General features: G+C 41.1%; 2 protein-coding genes across 10 annotated transcripts in view; one reads left to right on the top strand and one right to left on the bottom strand.

Moving 5' to 3' along the window:
• TTC1 (tetratricopeptide repeat domain 1) overlaps window positions 1-1019 on the top strand; it is a 33051-nt gene extending 32032 nt beyond the window's left edge. Inside the window, exon 8 of the mRNA XM_074884047.1 lies at window positions 372-1019. Coding sequence (XP_074740148.1) covers window positions 372-505 — 134 coding nt within the window. The 3' untranslated portion in view covers window positions 506-1019. The remainder of the gene's footprint in view (window positions 1-371) is intronic.
• The window catches only part of PWWP2A (PWWP domain containing 2A), a 54267-nt gene that overhangs the window by 9227 nt on the left and 18940 nt on the right, over window positions 1-26100 (bottom strand). For 2 of the 9 annotated variants that reach the window (XR_012630879.1, XR_012630880.1), the window contains exons 3-4: window positions 6252-6360; window positions 4079-4160 (exon numbers count right to left, since the gene is read on the bottom strand). Coding sequence is in view for 3 of the 9 variants with exons in the window: in XM_074884045.1 (XP_074740146.1) it covers window positions 18826-18860 (35 nt within the window). In the remaining 6 variants the exon portion in view is untranslated. Of the gene's footprint in view, window positions 1-4078; window positions 4161-6251; window positions 6361-15484; window positions 15630-16486; window positions 16558-18714; window positions 18861-26100 lie in introns of those variants that run through there. The other 7 variants (XR_012630881.1, XR_012630882.1, XM_074884045.1 and 4 more) reach the window with 7 other exon arrangements.

Below are 26100 nucleotides of genomic sequence, written 5' to 3'. Positions count from 1 at the left end.
GTTGTGAGCTGTTAAACTCTCGTGCGTCAAGAGCTTACCACTGAGGAAATAAGGTGCTTCTGGATAGCTATAACCACATAGCCATGACAGTCTGCAGCCACTGGCTCTTCGTCAGGGCTGCCTGATGAACCATTCAGGACCAGCATGGTGATCTGTTTTCAATCCCAAAGCTGACAGTAACTACATCACAACTGGGATTTCTTTAATTCATGTAAAGAGCCTAAATATTCAACAAACTGCAGTGATTTCCACAGCGTTTACCTTAAATTAGTAGATAAATTAGTAGAGCTGGACTGTGTAGTCAGGCATAATTCAATGGGAGTTTTCTCTCTGCTTAATACTTAACATATTATCTCTCCTTTTCATTGTAGGCAAACTGAAGGATTTTGGGAATTTGGTTCTCCGCCCCTTTGGCCTGTCAACAGAAAATTTCCAGATAAAACAGGATTCATCAACTGGCTCGTACTCCATCAATTTCGTTCAAAATCCAAACAACAATAGATAACATGAATTCAATCTAGTTCTGCTGGCTTTCAGGCTTTCTGACCGTGTGCTTGCACGTACCAATCAAAGGATTCAGCAAACATTCTTCACGCTCCCCAAGTGAAGATAAGAGTCAAGCACATTCATTTCCCTGCTTGTGACATTACTTACAATGTGGATGTAAAGCAAGTCATTTGACTTCTTAGTGATAACTATGTCCAGTGTGTGATTTATTATTTTTTTTAATTTTTTTTTTTCTTCCCTTGTGGTGTTTGGCTTATCCCACTCTCAGGTTCATTATTTTGGCCCATTCAATGCTGGCAACAAAATTCTAGCAAGCAATGCAGTTGAATCAAAATGCTCACGCACCTGTAGCCAAGAACAAAGCCTAATTGTGTCTTGGGGAATTAATGAATCTAACAGAAGCACTTCTCCACACTCAGCAGGTGGATATGACTGACAGCATGCATGGAAGCAAGCCAGCCTCTTCTGTGGAATAATTTTTCTTTGTAATAAAGGCTTGATATTTCTGTTGGTTTGGTTTGTGAAGTTCTTGCCTTATTTGAGTTCTTTCCGTGGTGGTATCATTGTTAAAAGTGCTTATAGCCCAAATAACATACTTGCAGGACATTCATTTGAAGCATTTGTTTTTGTTGTTTTTTTTTTTTAACAAGGGCATGTAGTGATAGGACAAGGGGTAATGGTTTTAAACTGAAAGGAGGTAGATTTAGATTAGATGTAAGGAAAAAATTCTTCCCTGTGAGGTGGCGAGACACTGGCACAGGCTGCCCAGAGAAGCTGTGGCTGCCCCCTCCCTGGCAGTGTTCAAGGCCAGGTTGGACGGGGCTGTGAGCAACCTGGGCTAGTGGAAGGTGTCCCTGCCCATGGCAGGGGGGTGGGACTAGATGAGCTTTAAGGTCCCTTCCAACCCAAACCATTCTATTATGTATTTTTTTTTTGTCTTATAGCAATATTGATAAATTAACCTCAGGCTACCCTTACACCACAGTTTGTGTACTTACTTTTTATTAAATTTTTCTGAAAGCAACAAGGAAATTCTGTGCCTATATATGTATCTATACACACACACTCTTTGTAATGGTAACATAAAATTAGTTAAATTTGCTTGTCTAAGATTCATATTACAGATACTCATAACGGCAAACAAATTAGTGATAAAGTTGCTTGCAGAAGATCTTCATAGTACATTAGACCTTGAAGACTTTCAAGTACCTAGTTATACAGGTGCTGTTGTAGTAGTTCATTCAGATTTTGGGGAAGGGGTGTCTTTTGTAATTAATACTGATTTTTTTTTTTTATATTGATACTGAAATGTTTACATTGGAGGCAGATTTTCAGTTGTTTCCATGCAGATTTCAATACATGATTTAATTAAATAATTAGTGGTGGCTGTTTGTTGGCTATTGGTTGTCCTCTTGAATTTGTTTCAGGATGTCTCTGTGTGTGTACTTAAGGACTGAAATTATAGAGCTCCAGTTTTTACACTAATATGCCTGAGAGAAATAGTCTCAAGCTAAGGTCTTCTTGGTGCTTTATTTTCATTTTTGTCTCTGCAGCTGTGGGGGGTTTTTTTGATTGTTGTCTAACTTGGTCCTGCTGCATTTTTAGTTTTGACTTTGTGGTTACCTGTTTGTGAACTCTCAAGTCTGCAGTGAGTGTGTATTAAGTCTATGGGAATTAAAATGTCACGTCAAGAGAGAAGCCCTAATTTAGAGTGGGGCCTGTGCAGCCTTTAACATCTTCTGCATAATTCAAATGTTGCTTAAGAAAATAACTAAACAGCCTCTAGGATTTCCATATGCTGAAATTGTAACTATGCCATGCTTTACTGGAGTAAAGTTTCTAATGTGCAAGGCTGAACTTCCTTTACTACCAAAGTTTGGACAAAGGGGTAGGTGTGTGGATGGGAGGTTTTAAAGAAAGATTTTGCTGCTGAGAGCAGCCACAGTGCTGCTGAAGGGGGTTTGTCAGCCAAAGGCTGGGTGTGTCAGACTCCAGTGTCTAGGCAGAGGGCTGAGCTTACCCAGGTAAGTGTGCTGGGACACGAGTGTGCTCCCACTTGAGAGGCTCTGCAGGTCCAGATAGGCTCATTAGTTGTAAAACCATTCTGCTTTCTGATCTGAGCTCTTCAGATTCAGGGAAGGCTTATTGGGTTGGCCAGAGTGCTAGGACTAGTATAAATGTTAATAATCTTTCCTGAAACATGGAACGCTACGGAGCAAAGGCTGTCCAAGCTGCTTCTGAGGCGCCCTAGGCAGAGGCAGTGCTGGGCTGAAGCTCATAAGCTTGGCTTTTGCCCAAACTGAGGCACTTGAGTAGATCTAAATCCTGCTTCCTTAGAGCTCCGAGTTTAGCATGGGCAGGGTCGAGACATCAGTTCTTGCTGCAGAACACTCCGTGCTGCCTGAGAGTGGCAAATGCGGCTGGCTGGGGAAGCAGCGTGATCTGCACCTGGAGCCAGCAGGGCCCTGACCGTGCCTTACAGTAGCTCACTTGCTGGGGGGGAAAGGAGTTCATCCAGGCTTTTGTCTCGTTTACCGACATCCCGCTCGTCGTGCATCACAGAATGGGAAGCAGAGTGGGTCTGGGCCCTGGGTTCACTCAGCCACAACATACATACACCCCCTTAGAACAGACATAAAGGGAACCACTCCGAAGCTACTCTGGGTACTTTAAATTTTCTATGTATCTTTGTTATGACCAATTAATTGCTATACACACGCAGTGTATGCATATCTATTAGTTACCAGCGTGTGGCTGTTGTGCAAAGTTAGAAGCAGTGGCTTTTAGCAACTTGCTGCTTATCTTACAAATTAATTCAGTGACAGATTTTCTTCCTTCCATTCTGCTCCTGCTCTACATCTTTAAGTGTCTGGAAGGCTGCAAATATGCCTTCTGGAGGCTGGTTAACTTATTCTGGAAAATGAGAGCACAACAAAACTTTTGAAATTACTACCTGCCGTGCAAAGACAACATCAAATAAGTGTGCAACTTCCCTGCTGGATGCCTGATGTGTACCCGCAGTTTTTAAATGAAGGCAAGAACAAATGAAGCTGAAGGACTGCAGCTGATCTGCTTTCCACACTTGGGTTTGTAATTTAATTGCATTGTGGGAAAGAGGCAGGTTAGTGTCACTGGAAATTGGGCACACCATTACTGACGACTCAAATCTATAGGTCAGTGCCACTCTCCAGCTAAACCAGAAACCTCTGAAGTGTGTTACCTGCCATTACAGCAAGTTCTCCTCTAGGTAAAATTCCAGTTAATTGCCTGAAATAAGTCTTTTTGCATTGTCTAAATCCTGAACAATTGCATTTATTTTGCTTTATATTTTCAAGAGATTTTTTTTTTTTTCATGTCTAAACTAGTCATCACAGCTGCCACCAGAAAGGTAATTGGTACTTCCTCCTGGTGTAATTGGCCACAATTCCACCACAGTGCCAGGGTGTTTTGAGTCACACGTGTTGGCCTTACAACCTCTAATAGGAAAAAAATGTTTTATGAAACAGTCTTTTAAATATAAGTGCTCTTAAACCAACAAGTTCCTTGCTAATTTGTTCCAATAGTTACTCACCCTTATTGTAACAAGCATGTGCCTTTTTTCCATTTTGAGTTGTCTGTTCTCAGCTCCCAGCCTTTGTTCCTTCTTACTCGGCCTGCAGAATAAAAAACCTTTCAGTATCTGCCCTTTTCTCCCCGAACATGTTTGCACAGTAATGAAGGGGCCTGTTGGTCTTCTCCATAAACTGAAGAGACGGGGCTGCTTTAAGTCTCTCCCTACAAAGAACTTTCTCCAGGATTTCCATGTTTGTGTCTCAGACCTTCCATTTTCTGACATCACAACTGACACTGAGATTTGTCTCCCTTCTGCTCTATACAGAAGGCATGACATTGTTACTCACTTCTTCCTTGTTTATACCCTCAAAGACTGTCTTAACCCTTTTTGGCAACAGATGTGCTAAGTTTTAGAACTCCCCTCAGCTTTTTCTGGGAGAGCTGAGATACTCCCCTTTCCTGCAGCTGTGGATGACATTTTCTTCCTTGTGTTAATGTAGCTAAATGCAAAATTAAGTCACACTTTGTTTGGCAGGCCTGGCTTACTGAGCAATATATGTTGCTCTGTGTGTTTTCTCACCATGCTGTTGCTTACCAGCGTTTTCAGGAGTGACTTTATATTTGCTTCTCAGTCACTGATAAAAGTGTCAAATAGTACGAGGTCTAGCAGTGATTTGAGCAGAATCTCATGGAAGCATCCCTGTTTGTTTGAGATCTGTCAGGGAGACAATCTTACTCCATGTGTGCATCATTTATTTTATAGTGTAGATAGTTATCTGTACATGTTGTGTATACTGTAGACTGCCATGCCAGGTGATGCATCTTTATAACTAGACTTACTAAGCCTGGTTGAATGACAAGGTCTATTTTTGATGGCTTTTAATTGTAAGTTTGCCTTTAATTCTTTATTAATGGATTTCTGATCCTGTTTTCAGATTCCTATCCCTGATGTCAGATTAACCAGTCTATATTTAGCTGGGTTGTCATCTTTGCCCTCTGTTGCTCCACTGACCTGTCTCTGTATCCAGCACACATTAAAGGCAAGGTGGGTGAGACAGTTGGCCATTTTAGATGAAATATCTGGGCATATTTCCAGTCCTGTTACTGTTCTGCCTGGTTGCTAACAGAATGGCAAATACATCATCCCACTCGCTTTAAATCAAGAAATACTGAACACCAGCACTTCTATGGTCTGCAACAGGCCCCCACCGCATTTTGAGCACTGCTTTTGTTCTTAATAGATTAAAATTTACTTTGCATCATCCTTATCTTTGTTAGTCATTTCCTTTTTAAGCTTTCCTTATCAAGATTGTATTCTCTTACATCAAGTTTATAGCAACTACCTATCTTGTCTTCCCAAATGCATTGTTTCTTAATTGCTGCCTTCGTATCACTATTGAGCGTCCTGGTCATATAGCCAAAGATTGCCTCATTTTGTAGTTTTAAAAAAAATTTATATTTCCTTTGTCTAGCATCTTAGGAATTTACATTTTTCTTTCTCATTTTCTTATTTTGAGTCAAGTTTACCCAATTTTTCCTTCTAGATTTACATTTTTTACCCTGTTTCAGGGGTAGAAATGGAAAAGATGTGTACATTTATATGTGGGTAGATGTGCATAGATCTGTGGGCAACTCCAGACTGTCTATAACCACCAACTTTCAGGACACTGATTTTTGTCTCTAGACATTATAATATGGCTCAAAGTAACATAGCCAGGATCTCATATTAGAAAGCCTTTCTAGAAATAATTTTAGGAAACTCAGAGTGCCCCATATGTCTCCAGCAGTTTATCTTTTCATTACAAGGGCACTTGAAAAGTAGCTCATCTGTTTTCTGGTGGGCCCATTAGTCCTGTTTCCTGAGCTTTATCATCACTCTCATTGATATGTGCTCGGTAGCCGTTTTAGTCTACAGTATTTAAAATTGCTGCTGCTTCTTCCTCTACTTAATCTACCCTTCCTAAATAGGTAATACGCAGTAATTGCCAGTCCAGTCATTTAAGTCATTCCACTACATTACCGTATTCTAAAGCTTATATCATTATTTTTTCTCATTTGTGAGACTGCAAACCATCTCATTGTACATGAATATTAGGAGTAAGAATGAGGAACAAGAAACATCTATGTGCTCTCTGATATTTCAGTGTGGGTTGTTTGTAACACTAAATTTCAGATTATATCACTCCTGTTACCTCTACCTCTTCCTCTTCATTCGTGATGGGAGTGGGATACCCAAGAAAGACGTCTTCACCCTCCACTTCTGTGCCACCACTCAAGCCAGCTCCACCTCCTGAATCAAACCTGGACACAGAGGAAGTTCAGAGTGGGTGTTTGGGTTAGCACAAAACCTAAATTACTAAAAACCCAACAAGTGAGCTGCCCCAGCAGGGTTGGACTCAGCCCACTCAAGACGACGTTCCCCACAATGGAGCTTTCCATGCCATAAATCCAAGATGTGCAGTGAAGTACAGCCATTTCCAGCATCCATCCTCATTTATTCAAGGCATTGGAAGAATCGCTGATGTTTTATAAATAACTTTACAGGGTCCCTGTAGTGTCCCATACTCGGTAATTCAATCTGTTCTCCTTGCTGTGGTTGTCCCTGGCAGCAGACACTTGCTGGGTCTCTGTAACCCACCCAGCCTTGTAGCTGCAGCTTGCATTTCTGCCCTTGCAGCACCACGCTCGCCAGTGGCTGACCCACAGGGCTTCCAAAACCAACATTTCACAAAGCTCTAAGGTGTATACACAGGTTCTTGAGAAAGCAAACACTCACTTAGCCCCAGAAAAAGCCTTGTCTTACCATCTTGTCAAAATCCTGTTTTTATTTGATGTCCCTCTGCTGCAGCAGGAGGTGGGATGCCCTGAGGTCTCCTCCCCCAGACAATCACCTTGCCACATACCCTCGTGAGCAAACCCAATGCAGCATCATGACCAAGTCAGCACCTGTGCAGTGGACGCCCTTTTGCTTTTTGCTCTTTCTGCCCTTGGCAGCGTGCAAGGTCCCATCCCCTCTTTCTACCACCACCTCGCTTCTTCCCGCCTGCTCTTGCCTTTTGGTGAGGAGATGCACCAGATCTGTCCCTTTCCCCTGTGTACATGGCACGGCCACGCTGCAGCCCACCTCTGCATGCTCTTGCCTCCCCTCGACCCCCAGCATTAAACCACAATCTCGGGTGGGCTCCCTCAGTTGCAGCTGCCACCCTGCAGGGGCTGTGCCAGCTCCGCACCCTGCTGCTCTGCTGCCATCACCGAGCATCCCAGGCAGCATGTCCCGGCTCACCTCTTGCTGCTTCTCCCCCTTCTCCCAGGTCTCCTCCGGGACCAGCACCTCCACTAGCAAATTAACCCAGCTCCATCAAGCAACAAACTTTAGCCCAGCTGTGACCATCAGACCAGGGCCGCTGCCCTCAGTGGCAGACTGGCAGGCTGTTCAGCTGCACCGCATCCAGCACAGCTGCCTGCCCTTAACTGGCATTACCAGAGTGCCCAGCTCTGAGGCAGGTGCTATAAAATGCAGGACAGCCCAACCCATTGCAAAACAGAAGGAACCAGCAAAGCAAGGTCCATCAGTTTCCCCCAGGAAAATAATAAAATCAGGTCCACAAGATGAGTGCAGCTTGCAGGGCACCCTAAGGTGCATAAAACACCAGTGCCTGGACCCACAGGGGCTCTGCCAAACCCCCAGGAGTGCACTGCAAGAGTCCTAAGGCCTGGCCTTCAGAGCAGCTGAACACCTGTAGTTCCCTCAATCCCATCTGGGGGATTTAGCATCTCGCAAAAGAAAAAAAAGTTCTCCATTCATATCATAAGATCTGTCTCCCAAAACACCAGCCCCAAGTGAGGCTGCAGGAGGCAACACTCTGGATTCAGAAAAGAGACCATAAGACTGATGTATGCCATGCCCATGACTTACTGTAAGCACAGCGCTGCCAATGCCCTCCTGCCCAGCTATTAAGCAGGGATCTGAAATCTCTTTCAGCTTGTCGCGTTGGGATATTTAGGATGTGATAAAGCACCAAGTTTTGAAGCTGAATCTTTCCTTCCCTGATTAGCAAATTTCAGCACAAAAATTCCTTGAGATCTACCTACCTCTGATTAGCACAGACATAGCTGGAGAGAAAGGAGAAGCCGCTGGTCACCAGTTCCTAGGCTTTAATTAGCTGTGTTATTCCCAAGGGATTATAGCAACAGCAAAGCTCTGTTGCCTGCTGCTGCAGCCAAGAACCAATTATATCAAAGTGCCACCTCTTTTTAACAGTAGGTAAAGATGTGTAGGGGCACATTTAATGTGCAGCATTAATACATTTCTCATTCACAAGCTTTCCCTGTTTGGAAGAATCCCAGCATTTTCTTGTTCAGCAGCTTAATTTTTTTTAAACCTGTGCGGCCTCCTGCTCGAAAGGATGTAATTGCTGGGGAGTATCTTTTATCGGCAGAGGCTCTGGTCAGCCCGTTTGTCTGCTAAGGCACAGTAAATTGGCAGGCTCTTGGCTGCTGTGGCATTAAGCCAGAGCTATTACAGCCTACCCTGACAAAGCAAAGGCCTTTATAGATTAAAGGTCCTAAACCAACTGAAAACTATTAACCACATTTTTAGGATTCTGCATGTTCAGTGGGAATCCCCCCCAGTTGGAAACTTCACCATCTGCAGCTACAACTCCAGCCCGGAGTCCCCATAGCTGCCCATTCCTCATCTGCTGGTTCTTGAGAAGGTGATTTACAAAGCTGGTATTCCCCAAGTGGACGCAGCAGATACAGGTTTGCCTTTCCTAATCTGACTGAGACCGACACTCTGCTCCTGGCTCCCAGTACTGCCGACACCGCATCCATCAGCTCCCTGCAGTGACTGGGCAGGCACTGGTCTCTGGGTGCACAAGTGTGGGTTCCCCGTGGCTGCCGACCAAGAACGTGACCCTCCACCAGCCACAGTAAATGAGACTTTAAGTGCTGAGGCATTAGTTGTGCCCATTCATCTGGGATAAACACAGACTGGCTGGCAGGTTTTTTTCTGTTGTTTCTAGCCCTGGCATGTGAAATGCGGCCTGGCCCTGGCCATCCCCGAGCACAGCAGCGCAGGTGTTCCTGAGCTACACCCTGCCCGCAGACTGATGCATCGGTGAAGTGAGATGTCAGGAAGAGGGGGGGGAAATGGTATTATCTAGTCTAGGCGGTAGCTGTGTGCCTGGCTGCTGGAATAGCTTCCTAAATGTATTCCTGGAGTGGTGCTGGCGAGTGCCAAGCGATAAAACGGGCCCCTGGAGAGGCAGCGGGGCTGTGGGCTCTGCTTGCCTAATTGCATTTGAGCACAGCTTCTCACAAGTGCATCTTTCTTTATCTCAGTGAAGACTGACACATTTCCATTAGCTCATTTGGCTGTGCTGCTCCATTGTGGGGCACTTTTCTACCTGAGGAAGGAGGAATTGCAGTATTTGGAAAATTTGGAAAAGGAGGAGGCTGGAAGCTGATGGATTTACTGCCTACAGCTACAGCCCCTAACCTGCCCTTGAAGTGACAGTTCTCTCTGTGCCCAAATGTACTTGTGTGTCCCTGCTCCACGCTCAAATACAGCTGAGGCCATGGTACTTGCTGCCAGCAGCAAGTTTACTAAGCCAAGATAGGATCGATGGCTTCTGATATGATTTTGCAGTATTAACGAAAAGGCGTACAACGTACGGCTACCCCGGCCCCTGTTCTCACAGCGCATTCACAGTGTTGTCTTTCTAAAGGCAAACAGAGCAAACTGAGTGAATCACAAGATTATCCTTATCTATCTGTGCAGTATTAGTATTTCTGGGATCTTATATTTGGCATGGTCCAGTATTCATCCTTTTACACTTTGCAGCCCCCAGCCCCTTCCTCTGAGGGCTCTGAGTGCTTCAATGTTTGAATGAGCCCTCCAGCAGGCACAGCCTTAGTTTAATATTTAATGACCAATACAACCACATTTGGAAATTCGAGTCCCTAAGCTCTTAAGATGCAGAGCTCTTAGCTGAATATCTGGATTTCAAAATTAGAACTACCCCTCCTGGGCTCTGAATATTTAGCCCAAATTCAGAACACCCCAAAAACATCTGCAGGGGTGTTCAGCCTGCCCAGCATTGAGTGCCCATGGCTTGTGCTCCAAACCCAGCAAGGGAGGAAAAATAAAGACCACAGAAACACTCAAGGGAAAAGCAGGAGTAGAATCATAAAAACAGGCTACAGAATGCAAATAAAAACCAGCTGCCAGCACTGTATGAACCAGCAAACAACATGATCCTTTTCCTACTGACACCCTGAAGCACACGCTGAAGCTCACCGCACACCGCCTTTGGAAAGCCCTGACTCCACTCACCCTCCCTGCATGAAGAGGGAGAATGACAAATCCACCTACGAAGACTTGAGCAAGGACAAGTGAGCAAGAGAAAAGAAATGACAACAGTGAGCGGCAGTTGATACCAAGGCCAGGCGCACACTGGCTTCTTTCTGCCCCGGCAGTTGCTTAGAGGCCTGCTGGTACTGCTGCCTTGTGCTGCTGACAGTCTCTTTGCACACTCGTTAGCATTTAGCAATTTGAGCATTGCTTTACCTTTCATTGAGCGGAGGGATGAGCTGCTTTTCAAAACGGCTCTGGTTCTCTGCCATGCCACGGCTGCTCCTCACAACATACAACCACACCTCACGCGTCAGAGAATCGTTCCAGACTGGTGGCCGTCCCAACTTCCCAGCAAGAGCAAAAGCATGAGAAGGGCTTCACCATGCCCATCTCAGCAGCCCCTTACACTCTTAGCAGCCTTGGAGGATACTGTCACTCAGAGAGATTAGCCAGGGAGCACAAAGGTAAAGTGAGAGTATCCCTCAAGTGATTTCCTCAGCCGCAGGTGAGGCTTCAGGCAGGCAACTGCTTGCACCCTCACACTGCACTCCTCACTACATAATGCTTAAAAATAACGCGTATGTGACAGTGTCTGAATTTACTACATCATCTGTTACTGATCTACCTGATTTCCTTAAGAAATCCACCCATTGGTCTTGCCCTAAAAGAAATCTTACTTCTCTGTACCGATCCCTCCCATTTTAGCTGGCAAGCTATCACAAAACCCTCCTGTGACAGGAGCTGCACTGAGCAGCTGCTCCATGCACTTTTGCCCTCATTAAGTATCACCCTTTTGATGCTTCAGGGCAGCAGTAAACACTATAACTGAGCAGCATTGTGTAGGACTGGCTTCATCGCTGAAGGTTGGGTTACTTTTATACTTTTGTCACCGAACTACTGGAGTGAAGATTAATCAATGGAGTAATTGCAGAACTCTGAAATCTGTCTGGCTAACCTCTCTTGTGGGCTTCACAGTCACGCAGCAAATGCAGCAGACTCCCACAGCGAGACGCTACCAACACAATGTCACAAAGGAAAAGCCATTAGTGAGCAATTACATTTCAGCAGGATTTCCCCTCTCCACCACAGCCTAATGAGGATAACCAATTCAAGAGAAACTGCCACAAGAATGATGAATAAGGAGAGAAAGAGGATGGGAGTTCCTGTAATCTGGACAGAATAAGAAACAACCCCGTGAAGAAAAAGAAAAACACGTATGTTGGAGCTCTGCTCCAAGCAGACAGATGTGAACGTTCGCTCACAGTTAACAGGAGGCACCAACTGGTTTCAAAAGCATCATAGAGGCCCAGGGCCAAACAACAGTCACTACAGACAGTGTACATGCACATGATCACTTCACTCCAGAAGTTAATTCAGTTTTTGGGAAAGACTTCTTACTATCGACAACAGGTCACTGCAACAAACACCTTACTTACAAAAGGGTTAGTACCTCTGTATCAGCCATCAGCTCCTGGCATACTATGTGCCATAAAAAAAATAATGCTTCCTTGAAATAAGAACTTCTAGAAACCTAATTTAACTGAGCAGCTTATTTTTTGTTTAACGTAGAAGCTCAACTAAAATTAGGGCATCTTTTCTTTACAGTAATAAAAATGCAAGTGGAAAAAAATCTGTATAAATGCTACCTTTGATTTAATGGGAGACTGCAACTCTACAGATTCTGCCATTTGAAGAAATATTTGCCGATGTGGCCCACCTCTGATGACAGTGTGAGTGATGGAGAGCTCTGGTACACGAGTGAGCCGTTACAGCACAACTTGTTCCCTCTCCAACAGGGCACCATGGCACGATAACGCAACTCAGTACAAGGCATTTCTTCCCTAAATGGATAAATACCCAATTACACTTACCTGCAATGGCCAGACTTGTCTGAAACTGTTAGTACTGCAGTAAAAACCAGCCAAATAAAAGATCAGCAGGCAGCACACAGGTATTCAAAGGCCCAGCACTTGTTCTGTGCTTCAGCTGCTTTGTGCCTTGCTGCTGCTGCAACAGCACAGACCTCGTCTGCTCGCAGTGAGATTTGCTCTGCCCAGCCCTGAGCTGGCCCCCAGCTCTGCAGCTCGCTCGGCACTCACCAACTGCGCTGGAATCACGTCTGCAAGGGGCAGCAACCTCTTCCCATGACATCCACCTTCCTCCTTTAACCAGGACTTAGTGTGTCTCAGTCGCAGCCATGGAACAGAGCCATCAGGGCTTCTTTGTATCTGTCTCTACAATGTACACATAATCTTTTCTTGCTAATTACACAAGAAAATGAAAAGTTTTTCCCTATTGCTTGTGGGAAGCATCCGGCTGGTTGAGCATGGCTCAGTATCTTTTAGCCACATGGTGAAAGGTAAGGTTGGATAGAGACTTGTCCACATGATAGACTTCCAACAGTGGACTAGTAACCTCCATTTAATCTTTGTTTAATTCAGAAAAAAAATTTTAACATAAACCAAAGGCTTTTGGGACAAGGACTAATAAAAGAAGAAAGTTAAGACATCAAAACATTATTCAACATTATTTCCCTTTAAAAGAGCACTGAAAAAAATCAAGGCTTTATTTGAATAAATGTTACACAACATTCTTTATCATTTACTTCTCAGCAAACCTTAAAGGGTGAATCATATTTTCCTCATTCAAGTCTACAAAATGAAAGAGGCATAGTGACCATTCAATATACAGACAAGAAGGTAGCACGGAGCAAAGCTTAAATATTAAGCAACTAAAGCAAAAAAGTGAAAAGCAATACATTACTGTAATTCTCTAACATTAGAATATCCCTGACAATTTCATTTCAAAATGAAAATCTGCTTTCAAACAAAATGGCTGCAATACTTTCTGTGAAAACAAACGCAAATACAGTTAGCTACCTTGTCTATTTTTATGCTATTTGCTTATATACCCATATTCTCCAATGCAGAGACCTGCATCTCTCTTAAGTGTATTTTTTCTGTTTCAGCTGCTGTGTACAAGTGCTCACGAAGGTGAGGAAATAAGAGCACTGGTTACGAGTCAGATGTCACACAGGCAGGCACTACTGGCTTCTACTTACAACATCAATCAGTTTTCAATCCAATGTGCAATAACCCTGCTATTACAGTCCTGGGCCTTTTTCCTGAGCAGAAACTGTTTTGTGCCATGTTGTTTGGTGGCTTCTTTTTTGTTTAGATTTTTTTGTCTGTGTGGGTAAAAATGTAATTTATTAGGCCAAGACCCTCATTCATTGTCAATACAATCGGGGTTTGGTTTCTGGAGGTGAAAGGCTAGCACATGCACGCATCAAATCGCTCCCCCTTTCCTCAAATTGCATGTCTTAATTTTTCTAAGTTGTAGTCAAATCTCAGGTCACAAACAGGACCAGACTGCTGATCCTCTTCAACTGGTAAAAAACAAAAAGCAGTGTAGAACAAAGATTAATCTCAAATTTAAAAAAGTATTTGTAGTTTATTATGAAAAAATGGCACAAATTGAACCTACTGTACAGCATTATACAGCTAGTTTTTAATAATTGGGCAGTAAGTATTCAATTTCTGGTGTAAATAAGGAATTTACCTCTGAAAAATATAAACTGAGCCAGCACGAAGCATGAACTGCCTCAGTATGCGTGTATCACTGATAGGCCTATCCTGGATTTGGATGCCTGTCCCAGCCTCTCACTTCCCCGCTCTCCGATTGTTTAACAAGTATAAACCTGGTGCCAATATCAAAGCCAAACGATAGAGTTGTCCTAACTTCAAATTCTATGTGATTAATTCAGGCTCCATACACGAAGGCTGTGAAACTGCCTTTGTGCTGATACAGATGCCTCTCAGAAAGGTATCTCAGTTTTTAAATGATCTAGACAAAGACACTCTATTTTCTCCAATCAAATCAGAATATTAGTAAGGAGGAAAAGAGTTTACTACAAGTCTTTTCACTTCTATAGAAACAAAAATTTGACTAGTAGATTATGTGCACATTTTCATTTCTTCAAAACAAATACTTATTTTCTCAGGTTACATAATAAATCCCCTGCTAAGCACTTTGTAAGAAATGATACTGCTGAGAAAGTGTGCACACAATGTCAAATAATTAGTGACAAATAAATTAATAATTAATAACTCAATATTTCAGCAGCGTGTCCAGCATTCACAAGCTCTACTGAAATAAGTCTTACCAAACACCTTTGGGGGAGGGGAATAAAATGGATAAAGCCCACTGGGTTTCTTTTTTTTGATTTACAGCTATTCAAAGAAGTCAATGCAACTCAGATCAACAACCATCAGAAACACTAATAAAACCTTTGCTCTACTAGTTACCTATCTGAAAAATATTTATGTCAAAAGGAAAAATTAACACATGATTTGCAATAGAAATGCCATTCCATTTAATCACTCTCCATTCATGACTCCCATCTTGTTATAGTATTATAAGCAAAACGCTGCTCTCTGTGTTGTAGCCCTTCTTAACGTTATTCCACAATCCTCAATTCCCTAAGTGTTACAATAGCATAAATAAAATGCAACCATATTCACACAGAAGGAGCTTTCCCATAATAAGAGATACATGGAGTTGTGGTCACTGTCCTTTCCATCACCTCTATGGGAAATATTGGTCTCATATAGCAGGACTGTTCATATTTTACAATACAATTGGTTTCGGACATGCTTTTGATCACAGATCACAGCTCTGCTAACACCTGCACTAAATACTAACTAAGCCTCATAGAATGGAAAATTGCAATGCTAAAGTTAAGAGTTAAAATAAAAGTTCAAAAGTTACAGTCAACTTCCCAGGCAATTGGCTCCATCACTGGCACCTATCAAAACATACAAACGTGACTGTCACATTACAAAAAAACCCAGTTATTTGCAGTGATTCTTCATACTAATAATTCAAGTGGTTCCTTGCATGTAAGTGTCATATAGTCTTTAATAATTTCATGCGTCAATTATTGCAAAAAAGTTTTATAAAATATTTCCTAACATCTTTTTAAATTTTAAAGAAAATGTACATTAGGTACAGGTGCCCTAACAGGGTGCAAGGGGGAGCTTTAACATATTTACTCCCTTTCCCCTTCAAAAAATGTTTACTACTTGGTGAAGATATCAGAGGAAAAATAGGACAATTCAGTCTCAGATTTCTTTCAGTCCTGATGAGCTGGTGCTCTTCGTGGCAGTGTAGTGAGGTTCCATAAAAACAGCAGTTGACTAGTGTCTCTGAGCTGAAAAGGGGAGAGAAAGGGAAAATGGTTAAATGTCTTCCAGTATATATTGCAAAAGTAGGTAAGCAAAATCTGAGGTGGCCAGAAAGGTTACCAGTTCACCTGCTTTGTGCATTGTGTGCAGAAGACAAAAAAAAAAATAAATTTACATTTTCACAAGACATACACAAGTGAACAAACTCCTCAGTTGACTGGAGTTTTAAGAGGAGCTACTGTACCAATCTATGTTGTATCTCACCCCGTTTCAGCATCCAGAGAGAATTTCAATTTTTAAAGATGTTTAAAGATAGCTAACGAAGGAGGGAGATTAATATACAAAGTCTATACAACGATGTGTAGTTCACAACACAAAGCTAAATCTGACACTGTAATGCCATCTAAATGCAAGACCTAAGTGTGCATGGGAGCACTGAAGTATAAACCTGCTAATCATGTTTCTTTTCCATTATTGCTTATGTTTTCCCATTTGCTCCACAGAACTGAAATAAAATTATGATAAAGCAGATAGAAGCAGTCCAAGTAACAACTCCTGCATGAGACCACCACCGGTCAGTAACCATTTAGGGTAGTGCAGAGTCAGCACAGTCTGCACTGACCGGCCTCTCGTGTAGCGTGGAGAAAACATTATCCTAGAATAACCTAAACTGGAGGAGACCTCTGGAGATCATCTGCTCAGATCCCTTCGCTCAAAAAACACACAGGAGAACAAAAAAGGTTCCAACAGGCCAGTCTTGTTGGTTTCTTTTACCATTCTGTTGAGCTTTTGACTGCTAGGATTATTTGAGAGGCATGTATACATTTTTTGGTACTGACAACAGCATTGTGAATAACACAACTGAATTTTAAAAAAGACTCACAGCATGGAGTGGAAAATCCTAAAGTTCTTCCTAAACAGACAACTCTTCTGAATACTATCCAAAAGAAATATCTAAAATGAGAAGTAGGAGAGAGGAGTTTGTGAAAATGGTCCTACCACAGGAGGAAGCAGGGAAGACAAAGGGGATAACTATGGAGTTTCTCAATTGCTCAGTTGCTCACTGTGCCACAAAATGACAACATAAAACACATAAAAATAATTCATTTTATATCCTATACAATGCAGTAGAATTAAAATAGGAAGGAAATTTTGGAAAGTTGAAACAGAAGCAATGAGGGCTAATTATGAAATTTAACAGATCCAGGCAAAAATGCACTGGGCTGCTATATGCTGACAGTAGACTAGCAGTCATTCATTCCAATATCTACTGTGTCCTCATTTGGGTATGATACTCAGAAATTATATACAATTAAACCTATTTTAGCTATGAACCAGTCCAAGATGCAAGAAATAAACCTGCAGAGCCTCTGCAAAGACAAGGATGCTAGACAAAGTTCGACTGTGTTCAATAGTACTTACTGTTGGTGCAGGTAACTAAAACCCACAGTATTCCAGGCTGCAAAACAACCAATATTGGGTATTAAAGCATATGACCAATAAGAAATTATCCAAAATAAGATTAATATTAAATTAGTATCATGTGTCCATGAAGTCTTGCAAAGAGAAGCTTTTATAGTATGTCAGAGAACCAGATCTACTCAGAAATATCAAAAATCCCACAAAAAGTTGGATGACTGTTCAGCCAGTATGTCCCAACACCCACACTTCCACATTCAAGCCTCAGGAACACTATTACTAGCCAGCAAACTTTTGTAATCTACAAAGGAATGAATAAGACAAGAATTTGGTTCCATTATCTTAGCAGGCATACAACTATTACCAGGTCTAAGGAAATGGCCAGTTCACTCTAACACGGGTGTTCCCTCATTCTGATGACAGGGAGTTTTCCTTCTCACACCCCATCTACCAACTTAGCAACCAATGCAGTTGCAGTGATTTTCAGAATCAATACTTGGCAAAGTCTGCTCATTGCAAACCTGGCACTCGTGTTCCTGCCCAAGGCAGCACCTACAGCTCTCTTTCACTCTCTGATTCTTACCGTCGAGAGATCCCAGAACAGCTTGAGCAAACACCAGGAGCTTCACTTTCCCCACCAACATTTACACGCCATCACCAGGGACTCCAGAAACATTACTAGTCTTATCCTCTAATATAGTCCAGTCTTCTGTTTTACCAGCAGCAAATCTCAAATTTATATAATATGAAACCAATGGACATCAAATATCTAATCTCAGACCTAATGCAATAATATAGTACTGGATCCAACTTTTTAAAAATCATGACTTCTTCATGTAAATCAAGCTCCCTTTACAGCAACATATGTTCTCCTCACTGCCCTATTTCCTCTCCATGTCAAAAAAAGATACAGGAGACATGCATACATCCATGACAGATCTAAGTAGTAAACACATATTTGGGCTAGAATTCCCAATAATGTTCAGTATCTGCTTGGCTTTAAACATGTACCTTAAATTTCCTTACAAACTTAGGCATGCACTGGAAGTTAAGCATGCTTGTTAAGTGTTACTGCCTCAGATCAGGGCTTTGGAAAAGAAAAAAAAAAAAGAACAAAGAAAACAAACTTCATTTTCCTAGAAGAGTGGCTCCCCAACTCTGGCCCATATGTCATCTGCGAGTTTCTCACTGAGATCTTCCTGCTCATGTTTTCAATTTTTTATCTTGTTTTAGGTACTAAGCTTCTTTAAAAAACTAAAACGTTACTAAAGTCTTTCCTGATTTTACTTTTACACATCAGCCCAGGCAGGAAGCTGTGCCTACAGTCACAAGCAGCAGATGAACTGCCCACAAGGTACATCCTAGACGTAATCCACACAACAAAGATGTTTGAGGATTGTTGGTTTAGGAGACAAAAATCTTTTTTTTTTTTTTTTTTAACCTTTACATTATACCTGTCAAGTTATTTAATCTGATCACATGATGCAAACTTGCAGGACACAAGCCCTAAAGAGAAACAGTGTGGATCTTTTCAATAAAATAGATATCAATCCTGACATCAGATTAGGTCAGGGAGAACAGCTGTATCTGAAGTGTTCAAATAGAAGAGGGAAATAAAATAACAGGTAGCTCATTACCTCTGTCCTAACCTGCTTTGCATTTGATTAGTTGATAGCATAGTGCACCCTTCACTTAAGGCAGGGCTTAAACCAGACAGACCTGCCAAATTCACTGATAACTTCAGTGCCCCCAACCTGAATCCACAGTGGTCTGTCAGACACTGTAAAGGAGCAGCAGGACTCGTCAGTCTGATGTAAAATGCTGCCATTTGTTGAGACCTATGGTAGAAAAAATCCAGTTAACAGGAGTAAAGAACTGATGAAGGTTTAAAAGATAAAACAACCTCCTTGCCTGCCTGAATTCTTACTGGGTGTACTGCTTTTGCTTTCCAGAAAACAGCACACCATGAAAAGATGCTAAAAGCTCACAGAAAAATCAGGTATCAACTTTTTTGAGCTTAAACTGGACTTCACCAGCAGAGTTAAAGGGAAATTACACATAATGTAGCAAACAAACTAGCAGACAGCAAAACAAAGTATCTACCTGTACAAACACCTATGCAAACACTGTACTGCCCACTGAAGAACTTGGTGCTCAAAGCCAGAGTGATACTACGACATTTTGCTGGACAAAGTAACTACCTAGAATAAGTGAAAAATGAAGCAATGGATCATAATTCATGGTGACCATGACCTTTCTGTATTTTAGAGTAAAAAAAGCAAACTTAGGGCACTATCTATTCAATATTGATAGCATTACATCCATCGTGCAATGCAGCCTGTGAAAAACCAGATTTTTTCATATACTGAGAAATGCAAACACGTGTCACAGCGAGGCAGACAACTTGCTATTGCGACAATAAACTGGTAGCCAAATCCAGCTAATCATTACTTTCTTCCACGTCTTAAATTTGTCTTGCTTTCTAAAATGTGAAACCCACCAGCTATTTCTCCCCTTTTTAGGCCATGCCTCAAATGACACACCAGTTTTCCCCTTCAGCTAAAAACCATAAAGGTGAAATTGTACCTTCTTTTGGCTTTGTATCCACACACAAAACTGTGTGTATGAACTGCGTTCTTTATGGTCAAACTACCAAGAATTTCTTTATTATAGTAATTAAATTTGCTTAAAAGAGAAGCAGATGAGTCACAGTTGTGGAGTATATTGGAGTTTCTTTCTATTTTGCTTCTCATTCTTTATTAAAAGTATTATAAACTGTTCCCATTTGGTCGCTCACAGTCTTCAAACTGAAATTCAAATCCTTGCCAGTCACATTATAATCTTTGTTGAAGTGATTATAGGATGGAAGAAAACTGAGACAACAGAAGGCGAAAGACCAAATGGACCAGTTGCTCTCGTGGATGCTATGATTCGGAGGCAAAAATCCAGGGTAAAAAGTAGATTAGAAAAATAAAGGTTTATTAATTTTAAGAGAGTGCATTCAACTACCGCAGAATCTCGCCATGCCAATATATACTAACCATACACTTGTTACCTGCATGTTTGGCAAAATTAATGAACATGAAATATTTTGTATGGGAACCTTTGTATTGTCACAGTGAAGCTGACTTCAGAGTGCTGCATGTGGATGTAGCCCAGAACAGTGAGAAATAACCTTGGGCTGGATTGCTATAAGGTATGAAAACTGATTAGGGGATGTCTGATCTGCCCAGTTAAAATATAATTGGTTTTACATCATTTTATTTGGATCAATAGCAGTGTTTAGTATAGAAAAGGTTTAAGGAAGGAGTATACAAGATCAGGCTTCTGAGACACAGTGACTGAAAAATAAAGCCACACACGTGCAGTCACATATCTTATTCTCCTTGTATTGTGGAGGAACGTCTCTTACCCTGCAGATTTCCCTGGTGTGAACCATGCGGAGCAGGGGCTGGCAACCCAGAGAACAAAAGGTACAAAGAGCAGAGTTGCCACAAAGGATGAAGTGTCCCTGGGTCCTCACAGACAGCACGTCCACACTTGCAAGCCGCCTGCGTCGGCTCAATATCCATGTCATTAAATTCCCCGACCCTTGTGAACGCAGCAAGTTGTCTGTTTTATCAGTCATTCAGTGAGTTAATTCACTTTATCGTGTAATCCATGATTTGTAGGCGAGTGATAACAAAGCCTAATTCTGAGGGTATGGCTCTCCGCTGATGTACAGTATGCTCACAGCAGTCTGGACTCTGTTTTAAAGCAGTTTCGTTCAAATGTTGGAGACTATGGAGTCATCATAAAAATTACCACCAGTAATAAACGTGCATGTGTATTAGGACAAGCACTGATGCGGCTTATGGCCTTTCACCACTGATGTTGTGAATGTCTGCCCCAACTCAACTGCGTTTTACACAGCCTTTTTCCTGGGAGTCATCACTGTAATGTGGATTCTGATTTTTTTAATGTGAAAATCTTCACAATCCTGCTGATTCACTAATGTCCAAAGAAAAGCATTGCCTTTGAAAGAATTTGGTTTTCTCTTCAAAGGAAAAGCAGAAAGACAGCAGAAAACAGGCAGCCATCAAGAGGAAGAGAAGGCAGCCCAGAAGGACAGGGAAAGTAAAAATAGCAGTATCTCCAATCACAAACTGTGAAGAAGATACCTAGCTCTTACAGTAACGAGCCCAAATTTAAATAGTTACAGTAACATGTATGCAACTTCTTTAGGGGGCTAATACTTTGTCTACATGTAAAACTACGTTAACAGAAGAAACAGCACATGTTATTTTACTGCTACAGATTCAAATTTTAACTAGTTAGGAAGAGTTAAAATAGGCTTCTCTTCCAGATGATGAATTACTAAAAATCAAGCAGAACTTTTGCCTTGCTCTACAGCCCAAGACAATCTTCAACAGCAGGGCCTCAACTACAGGGAAAATCAAGAGCCTTAACATTCTTTAGTTTGCATGCTAATTCCCTGAAATATATATATATAACACAGTATCAAGAATTTCTAAAACTCAGCCAAACCCAGCTTTTTCATATAAGTAAGAATCAGAAAAGATCAGGTCCCTAAATCCCTCAACACTTGAAAAATCTCAAGGAAAGATTTTTTTCCCCAAAAATAATCAAATATTGCTAATATGATACTCCAACCAAAAAATATTCAATGTTCAAAATCTTCAGCTATGATTTTTAACAGCAACTTGTAGGGAGAAAGGGTTTGGTTTGTTATTTTCCCTAGCACAATACAGGAAAACAGGTTTGCTTTTCTTCTTTTTTTGGAAGCAAAGGTAGAGGGCGGGCGATATTTTTAGTACTAAGCCTTCTCTCTCTTGTTTTTCTTGGAGGTCTCAGGAATCAGGAGTGATTTGGGAGCTTTCACAAAGATATTCCCAATGTCTTTCATGACATCCAAGTTAAATGAGCATCATGAAACCAGTAAGAGTAACCTGATAATTTCCTTCTCCTACTGCTCAGACTTCTGCCACAACCACTAGCAAGCACATTTTTTAGTATTTTTACCAAAACAAAAAAAGTTTGTGTGTCAGAATCAAAATCTCTACCTACTAAAAAACCACTACAGATGGCCAGAAGACAACTTTGTTGTGAATCACCTTCCAATCGAGGTTCCACATGTAACCAACAGAACAGCAAAACTAACTAGACCATTCCTAGTACTAGCAAACGTAAAGACGCATCCTTACCACATTCATCTGCGTTCCTGTATGAAGTACTAACGGATTTTGGGCTGACTTTAGTGGTGACATCTGAAGAAAAGCTGACATGATATGCCCCTTACTAAAATCAGTATCAAGATGACTTTAGATGACTAAAGAACCAGATGACATGAAACAGTCCACAATTATTTATGAAATGCCATTCATACAGATATGATGTGTCCACTGAAGCATTTAATCAGGTCATACAGAGCAGCTTGAGATTCTAACCCTAACTAAATGTCCTTGAAAAATCCAGTTCTTATGGATTCAGTTCCTTTTCACCAGAGCTACTAATTATCAAAACTGGCACCACATGCTTTAAAATTCTGAACCACTGCAAAAGGACAATTAAACACTAGTGTTTCCTAAAGCCAAACAAAAATGCTAAATGTTACCAAATAAAAAATGATGCAAAATTAGTATTTAAGTAAATATTTTCTTGGAATTCTATCTGCTTACCTTACTGACAAAGCAAGTACTCTCTTCCTCTTTATTCACTTGTTAAAAACAGGCAAGAACAATTCTGTCACCAGAATTATTCTGCGTTTCTGTTACAGAATCTTTTAGTGATGGTAACAGGCTAGTGAGAACGCAGCTTGCCTTCCAAATCATAGATTCATAGCACATGGCTGGCACGTATAAGAATATTTCTTATTCGTATTACATATTTGACATCAAAACCACTAGTAAGCAAACATGAAAACCGACCTAGACCTATTTAAAACAAAAAAAAAGAACACCCTAATTTAAAGTTGACATGTTATATAAATGATGTCACCCAAACATGATTTTGCATAGAAGAGGCCCCTGGCAGGAGATGCAGTGCGGCTCTCCTGAACTGGAAGCTCAGACTCTACTGTTAGAAGGCCATAATTCCATTATACCAAGCGTGATTCCTGCATGACTGGGAACAGGACACATGAGGCAGAATCTACATATTTCTACAAAGATTCTGTTTTTCCAAAATCAGAGTTGTTAGTAATAAAATGGGGTCAGGATAGATCATCTATTCTATCCCACACCCAAATGCAGGATGAATTTAACCCATTCTTGACAGAAGTTAGCCTAATCTATTGTTTTTAAAAACTTTTAATTACAAAAACTATGCAACTCTCCAAACAACACCTAGGTTTTCACTATAACAACTGGAATAAATTTTCTAGTGCCTAATCTTAACTCCCGTCTTATAATTTTAAATATTATTTCTTGTCCTAGTTGCAACCAAACAGAACCACTTTGCCTCTGCACCTACCCTGCAGGTATTTGCAGACCTCAAATATCCAATAGTCCTTTCTTCCTTCTCTGGTCTGAGGAATAAAATCATTGGCATAGAAACTGCATTACAGTTGTTCAAAATATGCATGGTCCCGATTTTGAAAATAACTTCTCAAAGATGTAGCCCAAATAAATCCCACAGATCCGTTTTTCTTCATGCATTGAATGAGCAAACCCTGAATTTAAATTTGTAACAGGGGATCCTGCGCCAGCTTACACCTGCAGCCTGTGTTGTTAACATTATCCCCTTGGACCATGGGTAGGTAGGTAGAGAACATCAAAGACTATACATGTCCATCGCCACAAGCACAGGAAATCACAGTTTTCAGCCCCGTGTGTACAGAAACTATCTGGGAAGGTTATGCAGGCACACAAGACCAGGTCTTACACCCATTTGCCTCCCTTATTGGATGTACAAGGTGGCTTAAGTCTTCTAAGGTATAAAAGCCCTGGTCTAATTGGTGACACTCATTTTCCATGCTGCTGCTTACCCTACACCTCATGCCAAGAACACTGATTGCTTTTTCTTGGGGAAAAAAAAGGGGCCATGGATCTGAGTTCCCTTCAGCAACAAGTACCTGTTGCCAGTGCTGCCCCAGGGAGAGTTATCTCCCACTGCTGAATCAGGTAGCAACAACAAAACCATGCAGGGAAAACAGCATGACAGCAAGCCAGTCACCAAATCACTGTCTCCACAGCCATGCCTCAAAACTGCTATTTTGCCTTCTGTTCACAGAGGGGCAGTTGTGTCATGATGTAATTTAAGAAAAAAATTCACAAATTAATCTAAATTACAGTCTGGATTGGTATACACATCCCAGGTATTACAGAAGAAAGACTGAAATGTATGAGTAAATCATAGGAAATCATAAACTGCTATTAGGATCTAACAATCAAAAACCAATAATCAGAGATATTTCTGACTTAGGGAAGAAATCACTGCCATTAGATAGGAGTTTTGTAAAACCCTGTCTAAATGATCATAAACAGTTCTTGACACCAATGTCAGAGAAAGATGAGTTCAAACTACAACAGCTGCACAGAAATGCCAGTAAGATGAGCAGGGAATAGAAAAGCCATCTTACAAGGAGATCTTATTTTATCTAGTTAAATGGCCATACTCTATAAATACACTAACAGGTTGACACCGTAGGAGGGAACTTTTTAAACTAAAATATGAAGTTGTCACAAAGAACAGCAGTTGAGGTGTTTTAAATGTTGAATAGGAACTTGCCATCATAATTGTTAAGGGCATGTATCAAAACAGAGGTTCTTCTCATTACAGATTAAGAGTAATTTGAAGCTGAATACTTACATCCACACCTCACAAGCTTGGATCTAATGGATCTTCAGATCGCTTGACAGCTACTACAAAAGTTTTCAATGCTACAGACCCCTACCTGTCCTGATGTTAAACGTGGATGATCTCTGATCACTATAGTCACGTCAGAAGAACCTTTAAGGAAGTTAATTATGCAAAACCTCTGTTGTTATTGATACTTTATTTATTTATAGGGATAATTTTACTATATTACTGCAAGTATAGCCTGTCTATATCCCCAAAAGGTATGCTACTATATCCTCTCCTAAAAAGACACACACACACTTAATATAAGCACAGCTTAAACTGACATAATTCTTTAGCAAGTCACTCCATTTCCACAAGCATGAAGTAGATTCTAGATGAAGTTCAAACAGTTGACTGTGGGACAATAACATACGTTTCACCAAAATTCTCCTACGGGCTCCCTAAAATAGGAGAGCACTACTCCCTTCTACTGAACTTGTGGAGTAACGTATTATTCTCAAACTGCCAACTTGTAGCTCTCCTTCCAGTAGCACATCTAGTTGACTACACCAAGTTCCTCTCTTCCTTCAGGTTCCCTATGACCTTTCTGTTTATACCCTTAAAAAGTAAACTGAAAATAAGAACAGAAAGCACCTCAGCTTTTAACCACTATAAACTCTGTACCGTCAGATCACTTTCAAGTTTGTTTTTAAATAGCATACCTACACTTTTACCAAATGGCTTATGACACAAAATACTGTCACCTTACTGCCCTTTTAATCATGAGCTCATTCTACTTAACTTCCAGTTCACAGTCTTTGTCTACAAGTTAGCATAGTGATCCCACTGCATTGACTGAATTTTCTTATTCCTGTAGGCATTTATTAAAATACAATCATAAAGAAAGAGATGAACTGAAATAGCCTTTCACTGATTGTCAGCCTCCTCCTTTCCAGAATTCTTCAGCCAAGAAGGCAGCTCTATTTTTTCACTGTACTTCACAGAACATGTATGAGGACAGATGATAATGCTACTGAGGACTAGCTACTAAGATTTATTTTCCAAAATTCATGTTTCTATTCTATTGTGACAACTTTAGCAAGAGCTTATAGAAGACATGAACAGAAATCAGTTTCAGGACTCAAGAGAGTTAACTAGAAACAAACCTAAGGCTAGCAATGCCAAAAAGGAACTCTCACCCCTTCCTCACTTCCATTGATGTGCTATTTCTTAAACCTAATCTCATTTAGAAACTACTGTTAAAAAAAAGGCATTTTACAAGATGCTGATAAAAAT

This window comes from Strix uralensis, chromosome 14 (assembly GCF_047716275.1).
Source record: "Strix uralensis isolate ZFMK-TIS-50842 chromosome 14, bStrUra1, whole genome shotgun sequence".
Classification (NCBI taxonomy): Eukaryota; Metazoa; Chordata; class Aves; order Strigiformes; family Strigidae; genus Strix; species Strix uralensis.
The sequence above is the reverse complement of the archived record's forward strand: the minus strand, read 5'-3'. Positions and strand labels throughout refer to the sequence as shown.